Source organism: Oreochromis niloticus, linkage group LG23 (assembly GCF_001858045.2).
Source record: "Oreochromis niloticus isolate F11D_XX linkage group LG23, O_niloticus_UMD_NMBU, whole genome shotgun sequence".
NCBI lineage: Eukaryota > Metazoa > Chordata > Actinopteri > Cichliformes > Cichlidae > Oreochromis > Oreochromis niloticus.
In genome coordinates this window covers 33,747,161-33,771,056 of record NC_031986.2, presented here as the reverse complement: position 1 = coordinate 33,771,056, position 23,896 = coordinate 33,747,161, and the positions used below count along the sequence as shown (strand labels likewise).

The 23,896-nt window shown below is 38.5% G+C and overlaps 1 protein-coding gene and 1 long non-coding RNA gene across 2 annotated transcripts; one reads left to right on the top strand and one right to left on the bottom strand.

Annotated features, from left to right (window-relative positions):
- Positions 1–630: 630 nt before the first annotated feature.
- LOC112843892 (uncharacterized) lies at positions 631–19,715 on the top strand. The gene is made up of 3 exons (XR_003216440.1): positions 631–1,192; positions 2,003–2,103; positions 16,675–19,715. It is a non-coding gene; the product is annotated as an uncharacterized LOC112843892 (long non-coding RNA).
- LOC109197062 (trypsin) lies at positions 12,038–14,026 on the bottom strand. The gene is made up of 5 exons (XM_019352131.2): positions 13,375–14,026; positions 13,140–13,287; positions 12,741–12,867; positions 12,407–12,652; positions 12,038–12,307 (listed from the first exon to the last, which is right to left on the bottom strand). The coding sequence occupies exons 1-5, from the start codon at positions 13,430–13,432 to the stop codon at positions 12,143–12,145; spliced, it is 744 nt and encodes a 247-aa protein (XP_019207676.1). The 5' UTR covers positions 13,433–14,026; the 3' UTR covers positions 12,038–12,142.
- Positions 19,716–23,896: the final 4,181 nt, after the last annotated feature.

The following is a 23,896-nucleotide window of genomic DNA, read 5'->3' as shown; positions in this document are numbered from 1 at the left end:
TTCCTGATGGGTGCCCAAAGTGCCCTTTTGTTGAGGCGATTTTTTTTTTTTTTTTTAAATTTTAATGTGTGTGTGCGTGCGGAGTCCTGTCCGTGCCCCTCAACAATAATATTTAACTATTAATCACAGTTTTGCTAAATAACAGGATCATCAGTCACATGATGACCATTAACCAATGATCGCCCTTGACGGCAGAGCGCGCTGGTTACGAGCCGGGAACGAGCTCACAAAGAGCACGCGCATTTTTTGCGGTCCGGAGCTGTAGGAGAAACACAAATTAACTCAGTGACACAGACTGATGCGACAAAACCAGTAAGTAGGTGTACAGCGTACACTGTATAGCACACAGGAGTATTAGCTTATTATGTACACGTTGGTAAGTTGTCTTGTGGCAACTGACTAAACAAATGAGAGTGCTGTGTGTGTAACAGCGCGACAAACTTTGCCTGTCCTTTTATTAACTGCACAAGTAGTGCTGGTCATAGCTGCTAGCTCACTGGGTAATGGTGTCATGGGTCTGTAGCTCTGTCCACCGTTTTAGTGAACATATTTAGTTTTAAAGTAAGTTACAGGGCTTTTCCTGCCTTTCAGGAGGGCTTATATTTCACTAAAAATGATGTAATATGTAATATTTTAAAGAACATACTTTAAGAAACAGATTATATTAGATTTATATTTTAAATATGACAAAATGCTCATACAGCAGTAAAATTATTGTATCTCTACAGTTTAAACATTTAATAAACTTTCTGCCTGTAGAGAGTGGATAGTCAAACATACATTATTTTATATTTATTATTTATTTTTGTATTCTTTTTACTTTATTATTATAGCACTAGGAATAAATAATAAGGGAAGGATTCTGGATCAGCTCCATGATGGAAACTTGTGGCCATAGTATATACAGTATTCTGAAGAAGGTCTAAAATGTCACTGTGCGTGTGTGTGTTTTATGTATATAGATTTTTTTTAAATTATTTCTCATGATATAACACAGTCCAGACATGCCTCTTAAGGATGTTTCTATAACATTTTCTATCATTACTTTATTATGGATTAGGTGTGAGAGTTTTTAAGTTTGGACAGTTAAATAATAGATTAATGCAATAGCAAATTGTGTCTTGTTCTCAGATGGACAGCAAGTGGAGAGTGATAGATGAGATGAGGAGATGGAAGGAGGAAGAGAGGCAGAGTAAGTTACAGGGCTTTTCCTGCCTTTCTGGAGGACTTACATTTCACTAAAAAGTTTCTAATATGTATGTCCACATAATTATGCATTATTATAATTGTGATATTTAAATATGATATTTATTTTAACCTCCTAGGACCTGGCGTCCACATATATGGACATCACATTTTGGGTTATTTAGACCAAAATACTCAATTTTGCTCTACAAGGGCCTGATATCCACTTACGAGGACATTATACTGCTACTGTTCTATCAAAATTTCAAATGAATATCCTCATATGTGGCTCTCATTTTTCCTAGAAACAAAAATCAGGTAAAAAAAAAATCAGGTAATTCTTTGTTTTTACATTCATCTGGTCCCAATCAGCCCAAATGTCAAAGAGAAATTAAAAATGCATGCCGTGGAAGAGTTTGGGTCTTAGGAGGTTAAAGAACATACATTAAGAAACAGATTATATTCGATTTATATTTTAAATATGACAACATGCTGATTTTACAGCAGTAAAATTATTGTATCTCTACAGTTTAAAAATTGAATAAGCTGTCTCCCTGCACAGAGTGGATAGTGAAACAAATGGAATCATCATAAATACATTATTTCATATTTATTACTTTTTTTTCTCATTGCTTTATTATTGTAGCTCTAGTAATAAATAATAAGGGAAGGCTTCTGGATCAGCACCATGATGGAAACCTGTGGCCATAGTATATACAGTATTCTGAAGAAGGTCTAAAATGTCACTGTGTGTGCATGTGTGTGTTTTATGTGTATAGAGTTTTTAAATTATTACTGATGATATAACATTGTCCAGACATGCCTGGTAAAGACATGAGGAGGAACAGTGACAAAAGGAGCTGTGTGAGGCTACTAAAGGCAGTGGATCCCTCACCAGCTGGATTACAAAGAGCACAGGTAACATTAACACATGTACCAGGTGTTCAATGTGCCCCTTTTTAACTTTGAGCACCCGCCCCTTTAAATGTATCTGCACGGCCCTGGTGCAGAAGGTGTCGATGAAATTCGACTTTGCTGTGAAAATGTTTTTGAAGGTGCCTTTACGCTTAAGATATTAGAGACGCTGTCTTCAGAGTTTATTCAACAAATTTTCAACAACTCGATCATCATGAGCAGTATTGTTTTGTTCAGTATACGGCTCGCCTGCTTCCTGCAACCAAACCTTTACATTGTCCATAAAAAACAGAGAATGCTATCAGCTTAGACTGAAAATGTGCGGTTTGCCTTTTCACTTCATCTTCTGGCAGTGGCAAACTTAAAATAGATTTTTGCTTTTTAATAAACATCCCAAATTCAGAAGACACTTCCTTAACATTCTCATGTGAGGTCATTAACGAGGAAATTTTCCCCATGTACTTAGATGCTTGCTTATACGTTGAACTCCGCTTTTGTTGACATGTCTTTATATACAAATCCAAACCTTTGGGCGTAAATTTGATGCTTCTTTTCTCTGCTTGCATCTGAGTGTCATCCTCTTGTTTACTTTTAGTATCTGACATTTTTATTGTTCTTTTGAATTATTTCAAACATTCCAAAGATGCACAGCACATTGAGAATCCACAGCATAAAGCACAAACATGACATCCATTTACCTGCTGATTGCAGTGAGCAAACATTTCCACAACAAGCGTTGGCATGTTTCAATTAGCGATCCAATTATGCACCAATTTAGTACAACTTAGTTCATCAGTCTTTGTAGTGAAATAATGTCTTCTAGCTTCACTGTTAAACAATATTATCACTCACCAGTTTTGATGAACGATTGACATGTTGATCCAGGCCTCAAGCACCAAATCCGTCTGGATTATTACAAAGACGATCCAGTAACTTTTGTTCGAGTTCAACAGTGATCCCTGAAATCCATATATCCAACATATCCATTAATTAAGGATTATTCCTTTGGTCCACGGGGCGGGTTTTTTACTTTGTGTAGTGGCCATTCCTTTTGTTTGACAAACCAAACATCCCACAATTAAAAATCCACAAGCCACTGCTGCACTGAGATACTATTTTGTACGCAGGGAAAAGAAGTCCACTGTCCAAACTTGAAAGTTGCGTTTTTATAGTTTATTCATCCAGTTTGGCAAGCAATAACAAGATCCATTTTTTGTTACTTCCTGCTGTTTCTCCTGCTCTGGTAAAAAAAAAAAAAAAGGCCCACCCCAGTGCATGCTGGTCCTATACCAGTCTCTTTATTTATAGAAAAAAATGGCCCAACAGCTCTTACTAACTTAACAAGGTAAACATCAAAATAAAACAAAACATTGAAACAAATATTAACGTACAAATAAACTTGTAAATAAACCCAAAAATATAAGTAAACTAACAACAAACTTTAACAAATTTCAAAATAATAAAAATAAAGAACAAATAGCTCCAACACTCACCTTGAGGAGCATGATATCGTTTTTGTGTCCATCATAGCCTGGATGCTTTAAAGATTTGACCACAAGGAACTGCTGCTTCGTTGGCTGAGTACCGGTCAGGGAATCAACTCCCAGCACGACTGTGGGTATTCTACAAATTGCAGCAACATTTATTATGTTATCAAGGACCCAATGTTAATAGTTTTTCTTCCACGAAGCACCTATTATGATATGTAGAAAAACTGATAGAGGTTTTTTGTCAGTTCTGCAAATGCTGCAGATTAAATCAAACAACGTGTCTCACAATGTGCTGCTGTGAGTACAAAGTCCTCTCTCACTAGTGCTCCTCCACACAAATGGCGACCTTGAAGTTGCACTGAGGCCATGTAGGGGAGTGAGTGGGGGGCAGCATTTCGGCCTCCAATAATCCGAGAACTGTCAGCTCCTGAAACATAAACTACGACGTCATGGGTTTATAGCAATCCAGGACAATATGTAATTAGTAGTAGGATAGGTAGCAAATAAAAATTGCACAGTGTTTGTCAGATTTTAGATTTTTTTTTTTTTTTTATCATAAAAACATGAACGCTTACCACTGAGGACAAACAGCAGAAGGAAGTATCTGGCTACCATGGTCACTGGTGAAATCCGCACTAAAGTTTAGGGAAGCAAATGTCTCTTTTTATGTTCTTTTGTATTGCTTAAGTGTGTTTGCTAACATGCTGTAAGGTGTCTTGTAAAGGTCTTGGTAAAAATTACAAAACAAGGTTTCATAATTGATGTTAAAGGGCAGTGGTAATTAAGCTTTAACGGCTTACTAGATGGACACAATGCTCAGGAAGTTTAGTTGTTCATAATTTTTCCTCCTAATTCTAGTTTGCAGTTAACTACAAGTACTAGAGGTGGACGGATCGATTCAAGTATCGACAGCATCGATACCAACACTAGTATTGGTATTGAAATTCAGTGTGTAGCCTGCTGAACTCCGTTAATTATTTCTTTGGAAAAAATAAACCTCAAACATGCACTGTGAAATGTCCGAATCTGTTTGTGTGCCTTAGAGAAAGAAAAATTTACATTCCAGGTCTCCAAAAACCCAGTTTTAAAACGCATGAAAAGCTCAAAGGTGTGTTTTGTTGTGTTAACTAATTATTGTGGAAAGTAAAAATCAGACTGCTATAGTGATGATTAAAATGTGTTCAGAATTTGCAAATTGAGAATTCATCACATTAATCAACTTCGGCAATACTGGCTCTGTATTTACTTGTTATCAGATCGATACTAAAATGTGTGTGGCACAGCACTACTGTGAATGAGGGAAAATGTGAATGTTGGACATTTTTTTTGGAATGTCCAGGCAATTGTATACATGTTAAATGACAAGATATACATGTTCAAATAGCGTCAATTAACCCACAACTTCAGATTTTTTATTTCTATATGATAATTCTTCATAATTAAACAATAACAACAAGTACTCTGATAATAATAATGTATTGCATTTATATAGCGCTTTTCGAAATGCTCAAAGCACTTTACAATTCGACTATTCATTCACTCTCACATTCACACACTGGTGGAGGCAAGCTACAGTTGTAGCCACAGCTACAGCCTCGTCGGCTCGCTGAGCTCCGCCGGCTCGCTGAGCTCCTGCTCGGGCGGCGCAAGCTCCTCCGGCTCTGGCTGAGCAGGTCCGGGTGGTGCCGTAGTAGCAGGTGGTGGACCAAAGAGTGGTGTGGAGACCTCTGACTGAGGCGATGCCAGCTGCACTGACGGCTGGCTTGCAGCAGCGTCTGCGGTGTCACCGTCCACTGTAAACAAAGAAACAGATGGTGTGAGAAATGGAAAAAGTGTCCCCATTGCTCACCACAGCTGGCAGTTGAGATATCTGGGGATCTGGCTGCAATGAGGAGTGCCGGCGGCGTGAACATCGTTTCCGTGTAGACAACGGGGCCAGCGTTTAAGGCTGTGATTCTACCGGCTGTCCGGGCCGGTGAGCAGCCTGAGTCGGAGAGTGGAGGTATAGGGTTGAGAACAGGAAGTCCATGATGACTGGGTTGAGACAGTCAACCAGCCAGGGAAATTTAAAAAGCGTTTCCTGCAGCCACCTCTCCACGGCGCGACGCAACACTTCCCCGGGCTTCTCCCACCACAGGTCACATAGTCTGTAAACTTTGTCCATTACCTCCCTCCTGAGCCTCTCCTCAGAGTCCGCTGGGCCCATGTTTGGTTGGATCATTCTGTCATGGTTGACGCTGGCCAACCGTGGGGATGTGAGGAAGGAGGACCCAGATGCGGAGCTCTGAATGCAAGCAGTGCGTTTATTTACAGTGATTGAAAAAATAACAATAAATCATCAGTGCGTTCCCGACTCCCGTGACATGTCCTCTTCCCAGTGTTAGTGTTTCTTGTCCCCGCTTCTCAGTGTCTGAGCACCCCGTGCTCACTGCCCTCTCGTCTCCACACTTCTCCTGGGGAAATAACAAAGAGGCAGCCGTCAGACACACCACAATGCAGCAGACTGAACTTACTAACTGGCCAAGAGACTAACGTTAAGCCACGCAATGATCCAGCGTCGGAGAGAGCTCCACCACACTCTTAATTAGCTCCTCCAACAAGGCTTGATCAGCTGTGTGATAGTCTTCAGGTGTGGCCAACCGCCTGGCAGGGCCACACCCACCAGGCCTGAAGGCGCCTGGAAACAGGCGCTCCCAGACACACACACACACACACACACACACCTGCAAGCAGGGAGAACGAGGGACAGCAATACCAAAAACACATATAGTAAAATACAAGTCCATAACTGCTCAGGGACCCAGGGTCACTCAGATCCAGGTCCCTGACAATATTGGACACCTGTAGTTGCTTTAAATCCTGATGTCTTTGGTTCCTTTGGACCTCATTTTTCTCCTCTTTATTTAGTTTTAGTATCATTAGCCACATGAGGTACTCCCCATCAGACATTTCTTCGAGTCAAAGACTGTTGCATAATTAAATTTTTGCTTGATGCAAAGTGCATAAAGTTAAAAGATTAAAACAAGTTTTAAAAACGGACGTTTCCATTTGATTCAATTTTATATGATGGATTATGCAGAAAAAATAGAACTGGGCTGAAAGGTCTTTTGCTTTATTATGTATTCAGGTTTTTTATCATGTTTTTTTAAAGTAACTAAGTAAAGTAACTAATTACTTTTGAAAATAAGTAATCAGTAAAGTAAAAATTACTTTTTTGGAGAAGAAATCAGTAATTAGTAACTAATTACTTTTTTCAACTAACTTGACCAACACTGCTAAACTATAACATTGCACATTCTAATTGAGTTATTCATACCTGAAAATATCCCTGGATCATAAGAGAGGGTAAACACACAAACACTGATGGATGAATTGGGGTAACACATGGACAGGGATCAATCCACTGGCGATCCATTGGTAGATGACCCACTTTCTCACCTGACCCACAGTCGCCCCAGTAATACACTCCCAGTCAAAAGTTTTGACAAACGTTATCAGTTAATAGTTTTTCTTTATTTTCATGACTATTTACATTGTAGATTCTTACTGAAGGCATCAAAACTATGAATGAACACATGTGAAATTGTGTAATAATGAAAAAAAAGTGTGAAATAACTCAAAACATTTTTTTTTTTAATTTTATAGTCTTCAAAATAGCCCCCCTTTGCTTTGATTACTGCTCTGCACACTCTTGGCATTCTCTCGATAAGCTTCATGAGGTGGTCGTCCTAAAATGGTTTTCCAACAGTCTTGGAGGAATTCCCAGGGATGCTGAGCACTTGTTGGTCCTTTCGCCTTCACTCTGCCGTCCATCTCATCCCAGGCCACCTTGATTGGGTTTAGGTCAGGTGACTGTGGAGGCCAGGCCATCTAGCGCACCACTCCATCACTCTCCTTCTTGGTCAAATAGCCCTTAAACAGCCTGGAGGTGTGTTTTGGCTCATTGTCCTGTTGAAAAATAAATGATGGTCCAACTAAACCAGATGGGATGGCATGTCGCTGCAGTATGCTGTGGTAGCCATGCTGGTTCAGTGTGCCTTCAGTTTTGAATAAATCCCCAACAGTGTCACCAGCAAAACACCCCCACAACATCTCACCTCCTCCTCCATGCTTCAAGGTGGGAACCATGCATGTAGAGACCATCTGTTCAACTTTTCTGCGTCACACAAAGGATTGAACCAAAGATCTCAAATTTGGACTCACCAGACCAAAGCACAGATTTCCACTGATCTAATGTCCATTCCTTGTGTTTCTTGGCCCAAATAAAATCTCCTCTGCTTGTTGCTTTTCCTTAGTGGTGGTTTCTTAGCAGCTATTTGAGCTGATTCACACAGTCTCCTCTGAACAGTTCATGTAGAGATGTGTCTGCTACTGGATCTCTGTGCGGCATTTATCTGGGCTCTAATCTGAGGTGCTGTTAACTTGCGATTTCTGAGGCTGGTGACTTGGATGAATTTATCCTCAGCAGCAGAGGTGACTCTTGGTCTTCCTTTCCTGGGGCGGTCCTCTCGTGAGCCAGTTTCGTTGTAGCGCTTGATGGTTTTTGCAACTGTACTTGGGGACGCATTGAAAGTTTTAGCAATTTTCCAGACTGACTGACATTAAGTTCTTAAAGTACAGGGAGTGCAGAATTATTAGGCAAGTTGTATTTTTGAGGAATAAATTTATTATTGAACAACAACCATGTTCTCAATGAACCCAAAAAACTCATTAATATCAAAGCTGAATGTTTTTGGAAGTAGTTTTTAGTTTGGTTTTAGTTTGAGCTATTTTAGGGGGATATCTGTGTGTGCAGGTGACTATTACTGTGCATAATTATTAGGCAACTTAACAAAAAACAAATATATACCCATTTCAATTATTTATTTTTACCAGTGAAACCAATATAACATCTCCACATTCACAAATATACATTTCTGACATTCAAAAACAAAACAAAAACAAATCAGCGACCAATATAGCCACCTTTCTTTGCAAGGACACTCAAAAGCCTGCCATCCATGGATTCTGTCAGTGTTTTGATCTGTTCACCATCAACATTGCGTGCAGCAGCAACCACAGCCTCCCAGACACTGTTCAGAGAGGTGTACTGTTTTCCCTCCTTGTAAATCTCACATTTGATGATGGACCACAGGTTCTCAATGGGGTTCAGATCAGGTGAACAAGGAGGCCATGTCATTAGTTTTTCTTCTTTTATACCCTTTCTTGCCAGCCACGCTGTGGAGTACTTGGACGCGTGTGATGGAGCATTGTCCTGCATGAAAATCATGTTTTTCTTGAAGGATGCAGACTTCTTCCTGTACCACTGCTTGAAGAAGGTGTCTTCCAGAAACTGGCAGTAGGACTGGGAGTTGAGTTTGACTCCATCCTCAACCCGAAAAGGCCCCACAAGCTCATCTTTGATGATACCAGCCCAAACCAGTACTCCACCTCCACCTTGCTGGCGTCTGAGTCGGACTGGAGCTCTCTGCCCTTTACCAATCCAGCCACGGGCCCATCCATCTGGCCCATCAAGATTCACTCTCATTTCATCAGTCCATAAAACCTTAGAAAACTCAGTCTTGAGATATTTCTTGGCCCAGTCTTGACGTTTCAGCTTGTGTGTCTTGTTCAGTGGTGGTCGTCTTTCAGCCTTTCTTACCTTGGCCATGTCTCTGAGTATTGCACACCTTGTGCTTTTGGGCACTCCAGTGATGTTGCAGCTCTGAAATATGGCCAAACTGGTGGCAAGTGGCATCTTGGCAGCTGCACGCTTGACTTTTCTCAGTTCATGGGCAGTTATTTTGCGCCTTGGTTTTTCCACACGCTTCTTGCGACCCTGTTGACTATTTTGAATGAAACGCTTGATTGTTCGATGATCACGCTTCAGAAGCTTTGCAATTTTAAGACTGCTGCATCCCTCTGCAAGATATCTCACTATTTTTGACTTTTCTGAGCCTGTCAAGTCCTTCTTTTGACCCATTTTGCCAAAGGAAAGGAAGTTGCCTAATAATTATGCACACCTGATATAGGGTGTTGATGTCATTAGACCACACCCCTTCTCATTACAGAGATGCACATCACCTAATATGCTTAATTGGTAGTAGGATTTCGAGCCTATACAGCTTGGAGTAAGACAACATGCATGAAGAGGATGATGTGGACAAAATACTCATTTGCCTAATAATTCTGCACTCCCTGTAATGATGAACTGTCGTTTCTGTTTACTTAGCTCACTGGTTCTTGCCATACTATGAATTCTAACAGTCAAATAGGGCTGTCAGTTGTGTACCAACCTGACTTCTGCACAACACAACTGATGGTTCCAACCCCATTAAGAAGGCAAGAAATTCCACAAGTGAATCCTGACAAGGCACATCTGTGAAGTGAAACCACTCCAGGTAACTACATCATGAAGCTCATGAAGAGAAGGCCAAGCATATGTGTCAACAAAGCCAAGGGTAGCTACTTTGAGGAATCTAAACTATAAAATATATGTAGTTATTTATCAAATTTTTTCTTTGCTACATAATTCCATATATCTTGCTTCATATATTTGATGTCTTTAGTATGTACAATGTAGAAGCCATTAAATGGGAAGCTGTGTCCAAACCTTTGATTGATAGTGTATTTTGAGATGTCCGTACAGATGTTGGGTTTACCTGGGTAGTTACAACTGAAATTGCTATTGAAAGAAATAACGGCAACAGCTCATCTGTTACACACCAGAGGACCACCAGAATTCACCATGTATGATGTCACCACAATTCACTGAAAAAAAGTAAAAGAAAAGAAAAATAAACTGTTTCCTCATTAAATGGTTGAAGAATAATAAAGACTTCTGAGGCAAGTCAGAACATGGAGGAGACAAAACCGTGCATGATGTCAGCAATTTGGTTAACTTTTCTTTGTACTGGTGTCAGGGGGGACCCCTTTTATGGAGCGGATTGCTGTGTTGGCAAGTATGATTATCATCTATCTTATTTTGACTTTCAACCACATCCTTTATTCAAGGTAAGTTTGTCTGTTTGACACGTATCTTTGCATCTTTATCTTGTTTATCACAATTACAGTTCCTCATTAGTCTGAAATACATTTATTATTGTATGATTATTAATCATTATTTTAGCACCACTTGCTGCTCAATTTTAGTTTGACCTTTGTAATTAAAGACATCTTTTAGTCTCCTGGCTTGTTTCATTCAGTATCCTTTTTGACTTCCTGACCTTCTGTAATGATAAATCAAGCTATGTGAAAATTCAGATGTAACACTAAAATTTATCACTATATGAATCAAATGTTGTCAGTATTTTGTTCACTGTTGTTGTAGCTCACTGTTATTTATCAACTTCTTCTTTGGTCTAAATGTTCTTATTTGCACCTACTTCTCAGTTTTTGTGAAGTTAAATAGGATAAATTTTAAAACTTGAACCTTCGTATGTATGATTTCCAGCTTTTATCTTTTACTTATTTGGGTTTTTATGAAAAACTTATATCCAGCAGGCGACACAGAGTTGATAGTTAGGACTTTTTCACCATAATTTGAGCCAAACGCTCCCTGCAGTTTTTTATCTTTTATGTAATCAGTGGATTGAATATTGAAACTTTAAACTATTCTCTGTAGATATACTATGTGATATTATATATTTTCTTTCATGTTGTATGCATCCTTAAGCAACAGCCCAACTGACTGTAGACTTGTTGAGACGGCAGATTAAGCAAATAGTATGCACAGTATAATTGATAAACCTTTGCCTTTCTTCTTTTTTCTGATTTTAAAACACATAAAAATCTCTTCAGTTTAATCATACTCAGAAGTAAAGAAAGCTGATATCTGACGTGACACAGCTGAATGATGTTATCTTTGAGTTCTGCAGCAAACTAGATGAACCATAGATTAAAGATAAGCTGTTACGATAGTAGATCAACATGTGCATAAACACGTCTTCAAACTTTCACACTTGTTGATGTATCACTCATTTAGTGTTCTACTATATTATTATATTAATATATTAAAGTACTAATATATTCAATATTCAATATTTACTCTGTAAAAAATAATTGTACTTCATGTACTCGTTAGCAATCTGGTGCTGTATAGCCCGAATATGTGGAGAAGGCGTCCGATGCTCAGTCGTTTTAAGATAGTTGAACATTTTAGACTTTCTGTATATATCTTTACATCATACAAATGTGATTCCTTTATCATTCATAACTGTCACCAGTTGGCCATATATGATCATATATGTGTTCATATATGATTATCACAGTAGTTCCTCATCAATATTGACTCTTAATGATTTTTAATTTGTCACAGTGATTCTTTCTCATACAGGTTCACTGATTTGAATGAAGAATAAGTGTAGATGTCACAATGACCTCAGACTACAAATCTAAATATTCTATTTCAGTTTGTGGAAATTGAGCTAAATGCTAAAATGATCACTCTTACAGAAGAAAAAACACAGTTTCATGCAGGGAATATTTTTAATTTCTGTCTTGGCTACATTGACAGAGCAATCAGAAATGCTGACATTTCAATAATACGAAAAGCAAAACTTGAGGGATTTTACTCAAAATGTTTTGTTGTTTTGTAGAATGATGTCGATCCATTGGAGGTATTTTGAGATGTCCGTGTAGACGTTGGGTTTATCTGGGTAGTTACAATTTCTGTTGTGGTTGAAAGAAACGATACCAACAGCAAACCCTTTGCACACCAGAGGACCACCAGAATCACCCTGTGATGAGGAAGTATTTTAATTGGTCAGTTTATATTAAGTGTTTAATACAGTACATTTATCAAAAAGAAACCCGCTGACATTGGACAGAATACATACCTGACAGAATCCTTTGTTTGTGCCATATCCACCTGCACAGATAACATTGGCAGGAAGTTGAGGCCATTGATTCTTACAGACTTGCGGGTTAATGACAGACACGTCCACCACCCTCAGCTCACCAACATTTTTACCACCAGTCATAGTTTTTCCCCATCCAGCCACCTGGCACACTTCATTTGCTGTTAGATCTATTTCAGCATGCGGAAGTTGAATTACATCGTGTAGACCGTTTGTGGTTGCCAACTGGACACACACAACATAAAGTTAAAATATAAATAAGACCACAAATATATTTCATGTGAAACTGTTGTCAATATAAAGATGTACTTACTTTTAGAAGCATGATGTCATCACCCGTCTCAGGGCTTTCGTAACTGTTATGGACGAATTTTTTTTGAATCTCAACTACTTGGCCATTCTTGAGATTGTGGTTGCCAAGAACAACATGCGTGGGGTGGCTGAAGGAATAATCATTAAGAGGTTTTCAATTCATTTTCTAAATCTTTTTTAATGACATGAATCAGAGATTGAAGCAGAAGGTCGTCCGTTTAGCTCACTGGTTTGGCAGTGAACCATGTGCCACATGACTGAAATTGAGCAGAGCTTTGCTGCGCATCTTTCCCTGCTCTCTACTCATGTTCCTGTCTAATCTTCACTGCTCCACTATCCAATAAAGGCAAAGAATTATCTTTAAGAAAGAGACTTAAGCAGAAGATGTTTGATTACTCACTCATGATAACAGTGTGCGGCAGTGACCACAAAGTTATTACTGATGAGAAACCCTCCACACACATGACCGCCGTTGTTTTGCACAGAGACCATATATCGCATTGAACTCTCCGGGGTTTTTCCTCCATGTATGATGTCACCCCCATGCACTGAATAAAGTAAAAGAAAAAAAGGAAAATTAAATGAATGCCTCATTAAATGGTTGAAGAAGAATAACAAAAACTTGTGATTCTTACAGAGTTGTCCAAAGCAGGTCAGAACAAGGAGGAGGAGAAATTTCTGCAGACCGAACATGATGCCAGCAAAATGGTTAACCTTTGTTTGTACTGTAGGAGTCTCAGGTTGAGCCTTTTATAGAGCAGTTTGCTTTGTTGGCAAGTATGATTATCATCTGTCATTTTTTGCCTTTTGACCACTTCCTTTGCTACGTGTATGTTTGCATATTTGAAACTTGTGTTATCTTTGCATGGTCTTGCTTATCATAACTACAGTGCATCATCAGTCAGGAACACACTGCTTTGCACACAGAAATAAAATTCTTCACAAAAGCCTTTCACATTATTTTACAAATTATTTATCCTTTTTGCTGATAGCAACCTGCAGTCATTTGATGTATTTTTCAACAAGTCTCACATTTATCTGCTGAGGAATCCCAGACCATTCTACTTTTGGCAGATCTCACCAAGGTTTCTCACATTTATGGTCTTCTGGCATGGATCTTGATCTTCAGTTCACCCCACAGATTTTAAAGTCAGGGCGTCGTGCAGGCCAGTCAGTAACATTCCTTTTGGTATTCTGGAGGCAGTTCTTGACCTGGTATGTTTTGGGTCGATGTCATGCTGGAAGACAAAGCAATGACAATGACCCAGTTTTACTGCTGACTGCTTGAGGATTTCTTTCAAAATCTTCACACATCCTCCTTTCTTCATGATTTTTTCCACCTTGAAGAAATCCCTGGTTCCAAATGCATCTTCCTGTTCATGCCTAAAGAGCTCTTTTTTTCATCTTATCTGACCAAAGGACGCGCTTCAAGTATATATAATATTTTTTCAGCTTGTCCTTAGCATCAGTCTGACTTGAAAGTTTCTCTTTTTCTTGTTCTGCAAGTCAATTCTTGTGCAGTGTTCTGGTGACTGTCTTCTTTGAGACTACAATTCCTGACTTGTCTGAGTCATTCACTTGTGTCTTGGGAGTTGTTCTAGGGCATGGGTCTCAAACTCACAGCCCAGGCTGCACAGGGGCTTGTTCAGATTAAATAGAATAAGACACAAAGCATTAAAATATGTTAAAACACAACAGCCTTAATAAACGCAGAGTAATTTGGACCCAGAAGCAGCGTTCAAACATCATCACTCAACAACCAGATATTGATGTGAAGAAATATAATGCAATTTGGCCCTTGAAGTTACTTTTTTTTGTTAAGAAGGATTTGTTTGTTGTTGAGTACAATGTCAAAATAAGTTCTTTAAAAAGCAAAAAATGAACTAATATGAAGGAAATATGAGTAGAGAGTACAAACATGCTGAGGGATTGGCTGTGTTAGTTCAGTAAGAGATTCAAAAACTAATGTGTACACTTATATCTGTATTTTTATTTTGTTAAATATGAGCAAAATGATAGCAGAAGTGCTGCCGCATCTGGCTAGAGAATAAGTACCAATGTGTTTATTTGGTAGTTCAATGAAATGCTTCAGTTAGTTAAGAGTGAAAATTGCATTGACATTTGCAGTTTTGTCTTGTTATACGATATTTAAAATGTTTAAAAAAGAGTATTTGTGGGTGTTTTCTTGATGTTTGTTTGATTTATTTGTACTACTTAAACACTAAAGTGGCTGTCCAATGAGATGACAGTATCAGTGGCCCACAGCTCATTTAAGCTTGAGATCTTTAGATACATCTCTCACTAATTTCCTTTGCATAGTTTTTCACTTCCTACCTCTGCCAAGCTTGTTCTGGCTCTCTTTGATCATCCTTGATCATGCTTTTCAGTCCAGTTCTTGACACATGGAAAAGCTGTGATAACTTTGTATATCCATCTTCTGCTTTGTTTTGGGAGCATCAACAATTCTTTTTCTCGAGTATAAATGATTTCTTTTGTTTTTGGCATGATGCTGATGTTGATGTATGTCTTTATTGGTATTACTGGTTAGTGTTGCTGTGCTGAGTAATGAACTAACTAGTACCACAGCACATACCATACAGATCTAGAGGCAACATCATTAGTGGATTACATTTTGGTTGCATAAGTATTTCTTTTACAATTGTATCTGCTGCTCATTGAGCAGATATGTCCACTTTCTGTGTTTGTTAGAAATAAGTCTGGTTTGTTTAATATTAACACCTACCCTAATCACAAAAACATAATTTTCATCCTTCTACTAAACACAATATGAGTATTTTCACTTATATCCAGCAGGTGATACAGAGTTGATAGTTAGTTTTCTCACATATTAAACACTGATGTCTGACGTGACACATTTAAATGATATTATCTTGGAGTTCTGCAGCAAACTACATAAACCATAGAAACCACAGCATGAAGATAAGCTGTTACTATAGTAGAACAACATGTACATAAACAGGTCTTCAAAGTTTCACATTTGTTGATGTCTCACTCATTTAGTGTTTGCAACACTAATCTGACTTTGTTAGTCAGTATTTTTTAAGAATACTGAAGTACATGTGCTCATTAAGTGTACATGCTGGTGCTGTATGTTTCAAATCTCATTACCCATCTGCCATTGGAAAATGCTATTTAATATTCAGTTTACTGAGATGTCTGATAAAGCTTTCTGTATTCTGTATTTTGAAAAAGTCCATATCAGATGCTGTGTCATTTCTTTCATCATACAAATGTCATCTCTTTCTCATTCATCCCTGTCATTAGTAGCTAAAGAACTGATTTCACTCCTGTCCGCCTCTACAACCTGATGAATTTCTTAAGGCTATATCTGCTTTGCTGCTGTGTGTGTGAATCTCAGAAGGTTATACTATGATATTGTAACACATTCTCTCTGTTTTAATGAAAACCTGTGTGTATTCAGTGTTACTTTTCTAAGCTGTTTCCGTACTTCAAAGACCTTGCCCCCGAGTCGCCCTCTAGTCACCAGACTGCTTCCTCTATATAGTCACAGATATGATCAGATCTGATTATAGCTGAAGGCACGAAATGCAAAGACTAAGATTCACTTAGTCAATCAGTACATCCGTTAATGTACTGATTGAAAAAGTCATGTTTAATAATCTAGAAAATCTTGCTGACTCAAATTTCTGGCTTTAGACAAAGATAACCATTTGCACACCGAAAAAACTACACCAGCAAATACTGATACATACACATGAAGTTAGTTTTTATATGTTGCATGTTTGTCTACTGAGATACTAATATAATATTTGTATTGTTTTTCCATTAGGTATTTTTTTTATTTTGGCTCATATTCTCTGCAACATATTTGGGGAGAAAAGTTCGACTTTTGTACCCAGTCTGTAGTTCTCATAGGCTCGAGTTCTTTATCTGCATCATCTCTGTGTCTGCAGATGTGCGGAGTGTAGAGAGATGGGACCCAAGTCCAGATGCTGACGATGAACTTAACTGTGAGTGAACCTTTATTAGCGGCAGGGACAGAATATAAAATGCAGAAAGTGGCAAAGACTAAACTAAAGAAAAACCTAAACTGGGAGGCAACTACAAAAGCAATACAAAGGAACTAAAAACATGAAAACCTGAGACTCTGGAACATGGAGAAATGCAGCGGGCAATACCCAGACGACCCATCAACAAACAGAGGAAGAAAAAGGGCTTAAATACACAGAGGGATAATGAGGGAATGAGACACAGGAAGAGAGCACAGCTGGGAGAAATCACACTAACATAGCACATGAGACTGTCAAAGTAAAACAGGAAACATGAGACAGGCACAGACATGAACACATAACTCGATTAGATGTGACACAAGGAACACAGGGAAAGCAGAGACACAGAAACCAAGAGACTAGAAATTATAAATAACAATGAAATCCAAGACTACAAATATTTCAAAACAGGAAACACTGGGTCACCGACCCAGGACTGTGACAATGTCAGCATGTTGCAGGGTGTTTGTTACATACTCAATTTCCAGGACCAAAACCCCAATACAAGAAGTCTGGTTTGGCTTTCTGTTTAAAAAAAGTCATAATATTTGATCCTATGGGTCTTAACCAACTAGCAATGCAAAGCTTAGATGGACCCTGAGGGGACTCACCTAGTTTTAAGTCCAGGTGTCTTCCCTGCCACCTCTGTTACACCAGCTCCCCTCACGAGCTGCTTTTGGAATACCTGGTTTAATTTTAGGGGCCTGGACAGTAGCCCTCAAGGGTCAATTTGGACCTCCTCAGCTTTACTGCTGCTAAATTGCTTTAATAAAATTTCCTGCAATGAAAGTCTAAATTGTGGACATTCCCTTTTTAACTCTTTGTAAAATGGTAAACGTAAATACTGAGTATTAACTCATTTTAGTGTAAATCACTCTTACGGGTTACTCCAGCCCTTTATCGTAACCGACCATTGCCAAAAAGATACTAAAAAGATACAAAACCAATTTGTAATTTTACAGTTTGGGCAATGGTTGATCCTCTGGAATCTCTGCTGGAATATCCAGCGGTGAACTTCTGAGATCTTCTGAACTGCTCATATTACAGAAGACAAAGAGAAGAACAAAGGATGTTCCTGGGCGCTCTCCTTTATACTCTGCCAAGTGCCCATTTCCCATCTCTCTTCGTATCTAAACATTCAGTCATCTTGTTTACATAAGATCATCCGAAGTATAGCCACACCCTTATCATCCTCCCATCTGACATTTCCACATAAATTCAGAGATCAGTGACTCCTGTGTGTCGCTCTCACTCACTTCCCCCCCTTCCACAAACATAATCCTATTTTTCAAGGCTGTTTTCTACACATTCTCTCAGTTAGGCCTGTCTTGGAATCATTATTTTATTTTCTTATGCTTTATATTGGTTAAACTTAAACACACCTGTATTTAGTATACTTGATTATATTCTGATCTGTTCTGCTTATCCTTCTGGGATAAGCAGAACAGATGCGGGGCTAACACAGAGAAACAGACACCCATTCACAATTTATCACAATTAATCACCAGGTAAACTAACCCCACTAACTGCATGTATTTGGACTGTGAGAGGAAGCCGGGGTACTTGGAGAGAATCCACACAGGGAGAACATCAGTGCTAACCACTACGCCACTGTGCTGCTATTCTGATCATTATTAAACATAACTAACCATGAGCAAAATCACATATGAATTATGGTTCTCTCTTCGATAATTGCAACACTTAACAACAATTCTCTTATTCAAAATCATATATGATGATAGGTTGGAGACTCATTTCTTATCTCTTCACATTCCATTTAACATATTGATCAAACTTTTATTTTATCTTTAATTAAGAATAAAGATGATTAGCAAAAGCACACAAAGCACACTTTTTACTCTCTCTCAGATGTAATGAGAGGTAAACCAGGGAGACTTCTCTTCTCTCTATCTTCACCACCTTTCTCGACAATACACCAAGGGTATTGTGGGTATTTGTACAGTAAATGTAATTCTTGTAATTCTGTTGCCTGGAAAGCATTTACATACATTTATGTGATGCGGCACAGAAGTTGCACAGAAATCTCTGAAAATCAGATAATTAAAAGAAACCACAGCTTCGAGCTTCAGGCTTGACATAATTTAATCATTCCTGACAGATGACAGTGTAAAAGAACATCTTGACTCAGTTTGGCATTTCACGCAACCTCCGTGAAATATGTCAGTAAGCGATACTATAATTGAAAAGTGAAGTATTGCAGTTATCTTACTCACTGTTAGTACTGTGTGCTGTGGGTTGGAAAATAGAAGCAAGAGCTGAGGTGGGAGGGGAGAGAGGTTCACCCTGCAAAGGTTTCCAGTGTGTTGTAGGGCTAACACACAGAGACAGAAAACCATTCCCTTTTAAAAACCCATTTATAATCACCTATTAATATCACATTAATTGTGTCAATCAACATCATTTCATTAAGATCACAAGCATATCTTTGAATTGTGGGAGAAAATACAAACTGCACAGAATCCCCAGCCAACCAGGAAGTTTGAATCCCGAACCTTCATTCAGCAAGAAAAACATTCTAACCACTGCACCACTCTGATCTCAGCCCAAACACTACAGAGGCAACTATGCTAAAACAGCTTGTCAAACACTGCCCCCTAATGCCCCCTTTGAGACACTTGGATAGTCATACATGTCATAGTTGTTCAAGGAAAAACACCAAACTGCTGACTTGTCACACACCAGAGGACCACCAGAAGCACCCTGTGAGGAGGAAATATAATTTAATTTATGCCATTTTTATGATGGTTAGATCACATTTTAAATGAAAACATTAAAATGTTACCTGACACATTCCTTTCTTTGCTTCAAGCAGTTCTTATCCTGTCTCTTCCATGTATCGTTGATTAATATGGGATAACTTAAACTTCAGCTTAGTAAGGTTCTGTACCTCATATATTACCATGAGCATTATCTCAGAATGCTGTGATGATCATACTTTGTCCATCAAGTGTGAAAGAAAAATGAAAGAAAGAAAAACTTTATTGAACAGTAGATGGTGCTATTGTGCTATTGTATCTATGTCCACTGTGAGCGACCATCTTTGAACAGAGGCGGTGGTTTACGACACCAACTGTCTGCCATCTATAATCCAGTTTTGAGTTCCCTCCCCAGACGCCTTAACGCCCACTCACATCCTGGGCCATCTGACCTCAGGAATTCACATGACAATGTGAGGCCAGGTTTCACAATGGGCTCACCCGAAACCCTGGCTGATTAGGTCCCACACCCGCTTTCACACCTTGGCGCATGTGATTAGAGGATCACCAGGGGGTCCTTTGTCCCTCCTTGGGGGGATACTCCCACTGGGTTTAAATCTGGGACTCTCGGCCATTTGACCTTAGAACTGAAGAAGCTTCTCGGATGAGAGGTGAAACGTCTTCAAGCAACTTAAAGAAGTCCAGACGCTTTTCTTTGCAAACTCCTTTGACTACGATGACCTGGATGACTGAGAACCTTCACAGACATAGTGCTATTGTAATATTTTGTATAACATATAATAATATAATACTGTGGTGTTCTAACTGGGAAAAGGAAAATGAGGAAAAGCAAATCTTACAAAAAATTTTATATATTATCATTTTTTATTATGATATTTTTTTTCATATAAAGACAAATCTATAGTTGTTTTAATAATGAAAAGAAAAAAATAATGCAACTCAAAAACAGAAACTAAAAAAACATTTAAAGGATAATTTAGTGTGTCCATTGTTCATCATATAAATGATATATAAGGAAAATATAAGGGAAAAAACATATTTGGTTATTTGAGCTCAATAATGTAATCCACCATTCTTCTCTTTGATACATCCTCCAGCTTAGAGCTGTTTAAGTGATGAACACAGTTCATCAATTATATTTTTCTCTGGGAATGTTTCTGGAAGATTTCTTCTTGGTTTTCAATTATCTTATCAAGCTTCATTACAACCTTCATTTGAAAGTCCAAGAAAAAAAAACAGATGAGTAAGTATTTGTGACATGTGAAGAAAAGACAGACCTGAGTTAATTACAAATCTACATTAAACTCCAAACTATGTCTTGTGTTGCATCAATTACTGAGGGGCATAATGGGGAAACTGACAAGAAAAGTCCATGGTGTATGTGGGTATTAATTTCTGTCATTTTAATTGCAATAACTGATAACTGTGTACTGTAATTCATATTTTTTGAGTGTATAATGTGACGCCTGAAACGAGTTTTCTGAGACAAGTGAACAAAAAAACACTAGAAAAAATTTTAACCAAACTTTACTCACATTTTAAAATAAATCTTCTGTTATTTTTAAAAGAATATTGGAACTCTTATGTCGACAGGTATCCTGGTAATTAAGTAGCTGAGGTATTATATTTAAAGAAAACATAAGGAAGAAAATAACCAGTGGCATCATAATATTTGACATTCATTCGCTACTTAACTCCACTTACTTGGTCAGCATAAACTTCATAAATCAATGGCTTACAAGAGTCATTAAAGATATTCAGTGAAAGGTACCATCTAGTATAGTCAAGCTTTAAAAATCTGGATGTACTAGCTCCTGTTTCCAGCAGATGTCACTGTTGAGACATGGCAATATCAAATTCAATAATCTATTATTTCCAACAAGAGAAGGCATTTAGTTTATAAAATAAAGACCTTTAGACACTGGATGTATAAAATCAGTGCCAATAATTAATAGATTTGCCTATTTTTCCTCTCGTTCACACTGACCACACAATTTCACTGGACAAATTATTATTATTATTTTAGAACTGAATAAAAAGATCTGTCAAATTAGACCACTTCACTTGGCAAAAAGTCCACTTGTAGCTCAAAACACGCAACTGTACTCTGTGAGTAACTCTGAGTATTAGGGCCACATTAAGAAAAAAATACTGATCATATTGAGAGTAACGTCGAAATATAGAGATTACAGTTGTTGTTTCAAGACAAACTGCCACGGTTGCTACAGCCTCAGCGTTAGTGAGGGTTAGGGTTAAAACCATCTTTGGTTACCACAGCAAACCAAAAGATGTCCACTGATGTCCATGCAAGAGAGAGATGATGGGACATGATGGAAGTGAGTACGCAGTTAACTACAAAAAAACTAATTGTAAGATGAATGTTTGATGAAATTATTTGCCAACAGTCTTTATTGATACTGGCTAGAGGCAATATCCAGCAGGCACACACACACAAACACACATTTAAAAATAAATTCCCCTCTCAACCCTCTGGGCAGTCTTTATCCTTCGAGCTCAGGTCCTCTACCAGAGGCCTGGGAGCTTGAGAGTAGCTTGCTCAGTAGCTTAGCTGTTCCTAGGGCTGTGCTTTTCTGGACAGAGATCTTCGATGTTGTTCCTGGGATCTGCTGGAGCCACTCGCCTAGCTTGAGGATTACTGCATCGAATACTCCGATTACCACTGGGACCACTGTTACCTTAACCCTCTACATCTTCTCGAGTTCTTCTCTCAGCCCTTGGTACTTCTCCAGGTTCTTGTGTTCCTTCTTCATGATGTTGCTATCACTCGGTATAGCTACATCTATCACTACGGTCGCCTTCCTCTGCTAGTCATGTTGGTTAGCCATCACCAGTTTGTCTGTCTTTAACTTGAAGTCCCACAGGATCTTAGCTCCACTCTCCACCACGCTAAGGGTGGTGTCCCATTTGACCTCAGGACTTCCTGGTCATACTTGGCACAGATGTTCCTGTATACTATGCCGGCAACTTAATTATGGCATTCAGTGTATGCTCTGTCTTCTAGCACCTTGCACCCTTCTGTTATGTGCTAGATTGTCTCAGGGGCATCCTTGCACAGCCTAAGGGACCATCATGGAAGGACACACCCATGTACGTTATGTACCACCGGCAGGTATAGGAAGTGGCTGATATCCAGAAATCGTATACAGATATATAATCCTAGAGACAGAGAGAGAGAAAATTATATTTTATTGGAAGGCATTCAGATCTTGTGTTACATTTAGTGATTCTGTTCATGAGCCACTCAAACTTCAGTTTAACATGACCACTGGCAAATTTATCAACATGCTCCCTCCTTTGGGTGAGAAAGCAGGAGCATGATCTCCTTCTGCTTTGAAGGAAGTCATGCTCAGGATCGGCTCGCTCCATCAGTCTTCACCTTCTTGGTAAGTTCATTAAAGAGTTCATAGCATTCTAGTTTATTTCTGAAGCTCCACCTTTTTCATTGGTTTCCATTCTTCACAGGCTCTTTTGGTATATTACCACAATGTGATAATTTTTTGGCACTAATTGCTCTCTATACACAGCCAAACTCCTATGCTTACTTTATTTTATTCTACTTCAATTGTGTCTATTTGCAGAAGAATTTGCTTACAGAGAGGGCTTTTCTACCACCATAAATATGAAGTCCTCAGTGTGGATGATGTGTCGTTGAATGCTGACAGACTGATAAGCAGAGATGGGAATAATCCGATTACTTTTTCAAGTAACAAGTAAAGGGATTACTTTTTCTGTACGCACGCTGCATTACTGCATTACTAAACCGAGATTTTGCTTGTGAGAGTATCTCATGACAATAATGTATGAGCGGGCGACCATGGCAGCAACAGACATGTATAGATCAACAATGGATAATATGGAGTGCAGAAGAGCTAAATCTTGGAAGTACTTACATTACTTTGAGTTTGATTCCGTAAAAAGTCACAAAAACATTAGTATCCGCTGTACACTCTGCGTGGGAAGAAAACTTCTTTGTACAGCGAAAAATTAAATTTCAAATCTGAGCAAGCACCTACCACGCTGCCATGGGAATGTGAAATTCATAGAGAAATCCCCGGATCCTCCCACTGACGTGCATTGCTGTGTTTTACTTGCATCTATTTGAAAGGGTGTGTAAACACAAAAAAATTGTTTTATTTTATATGCTGGAATATGCAGAAAATAGGTTTAAATGTTAAAGAAATTTCTGTCAGTCAGAGACTGTTGGATATAATTTAATTTTTGCTTGATGCAATGTGCATAAAGATAAAAGATTAAAAGTAATAAAGCAATTTTTAAAAAGAGACTTTTTCATTTGATTCAGTTTTATGTGATGGATTATGCATAAAAAATAGAATTGGGCTGAAAGGTCTATTGCTTTATTATGTATT

Coding starts and splice junctions, on each gene's coding strand:
- LOC109197062 (XM_019352131.2), bottom strand. CDS start 13,432: ATGTTCGGTCTGCAGAAATTTCTCCTCCTCCTTGTTCTGACCTGCTTT. Junction 12,653..12,740: donor ATGACATCATGCTTCTAAAA/GTAAGTACATCT, acceptor GTGTGTGTCCAG/TTGGCAACCACAAACGGTCT. Junction 12,308..12,406: donor CAAACAAAGGATTCTGTCAG/GTATGTATTCTG, acceptor TCCTCATCACAG/GGTGATTCTGGTGGTCCTCT.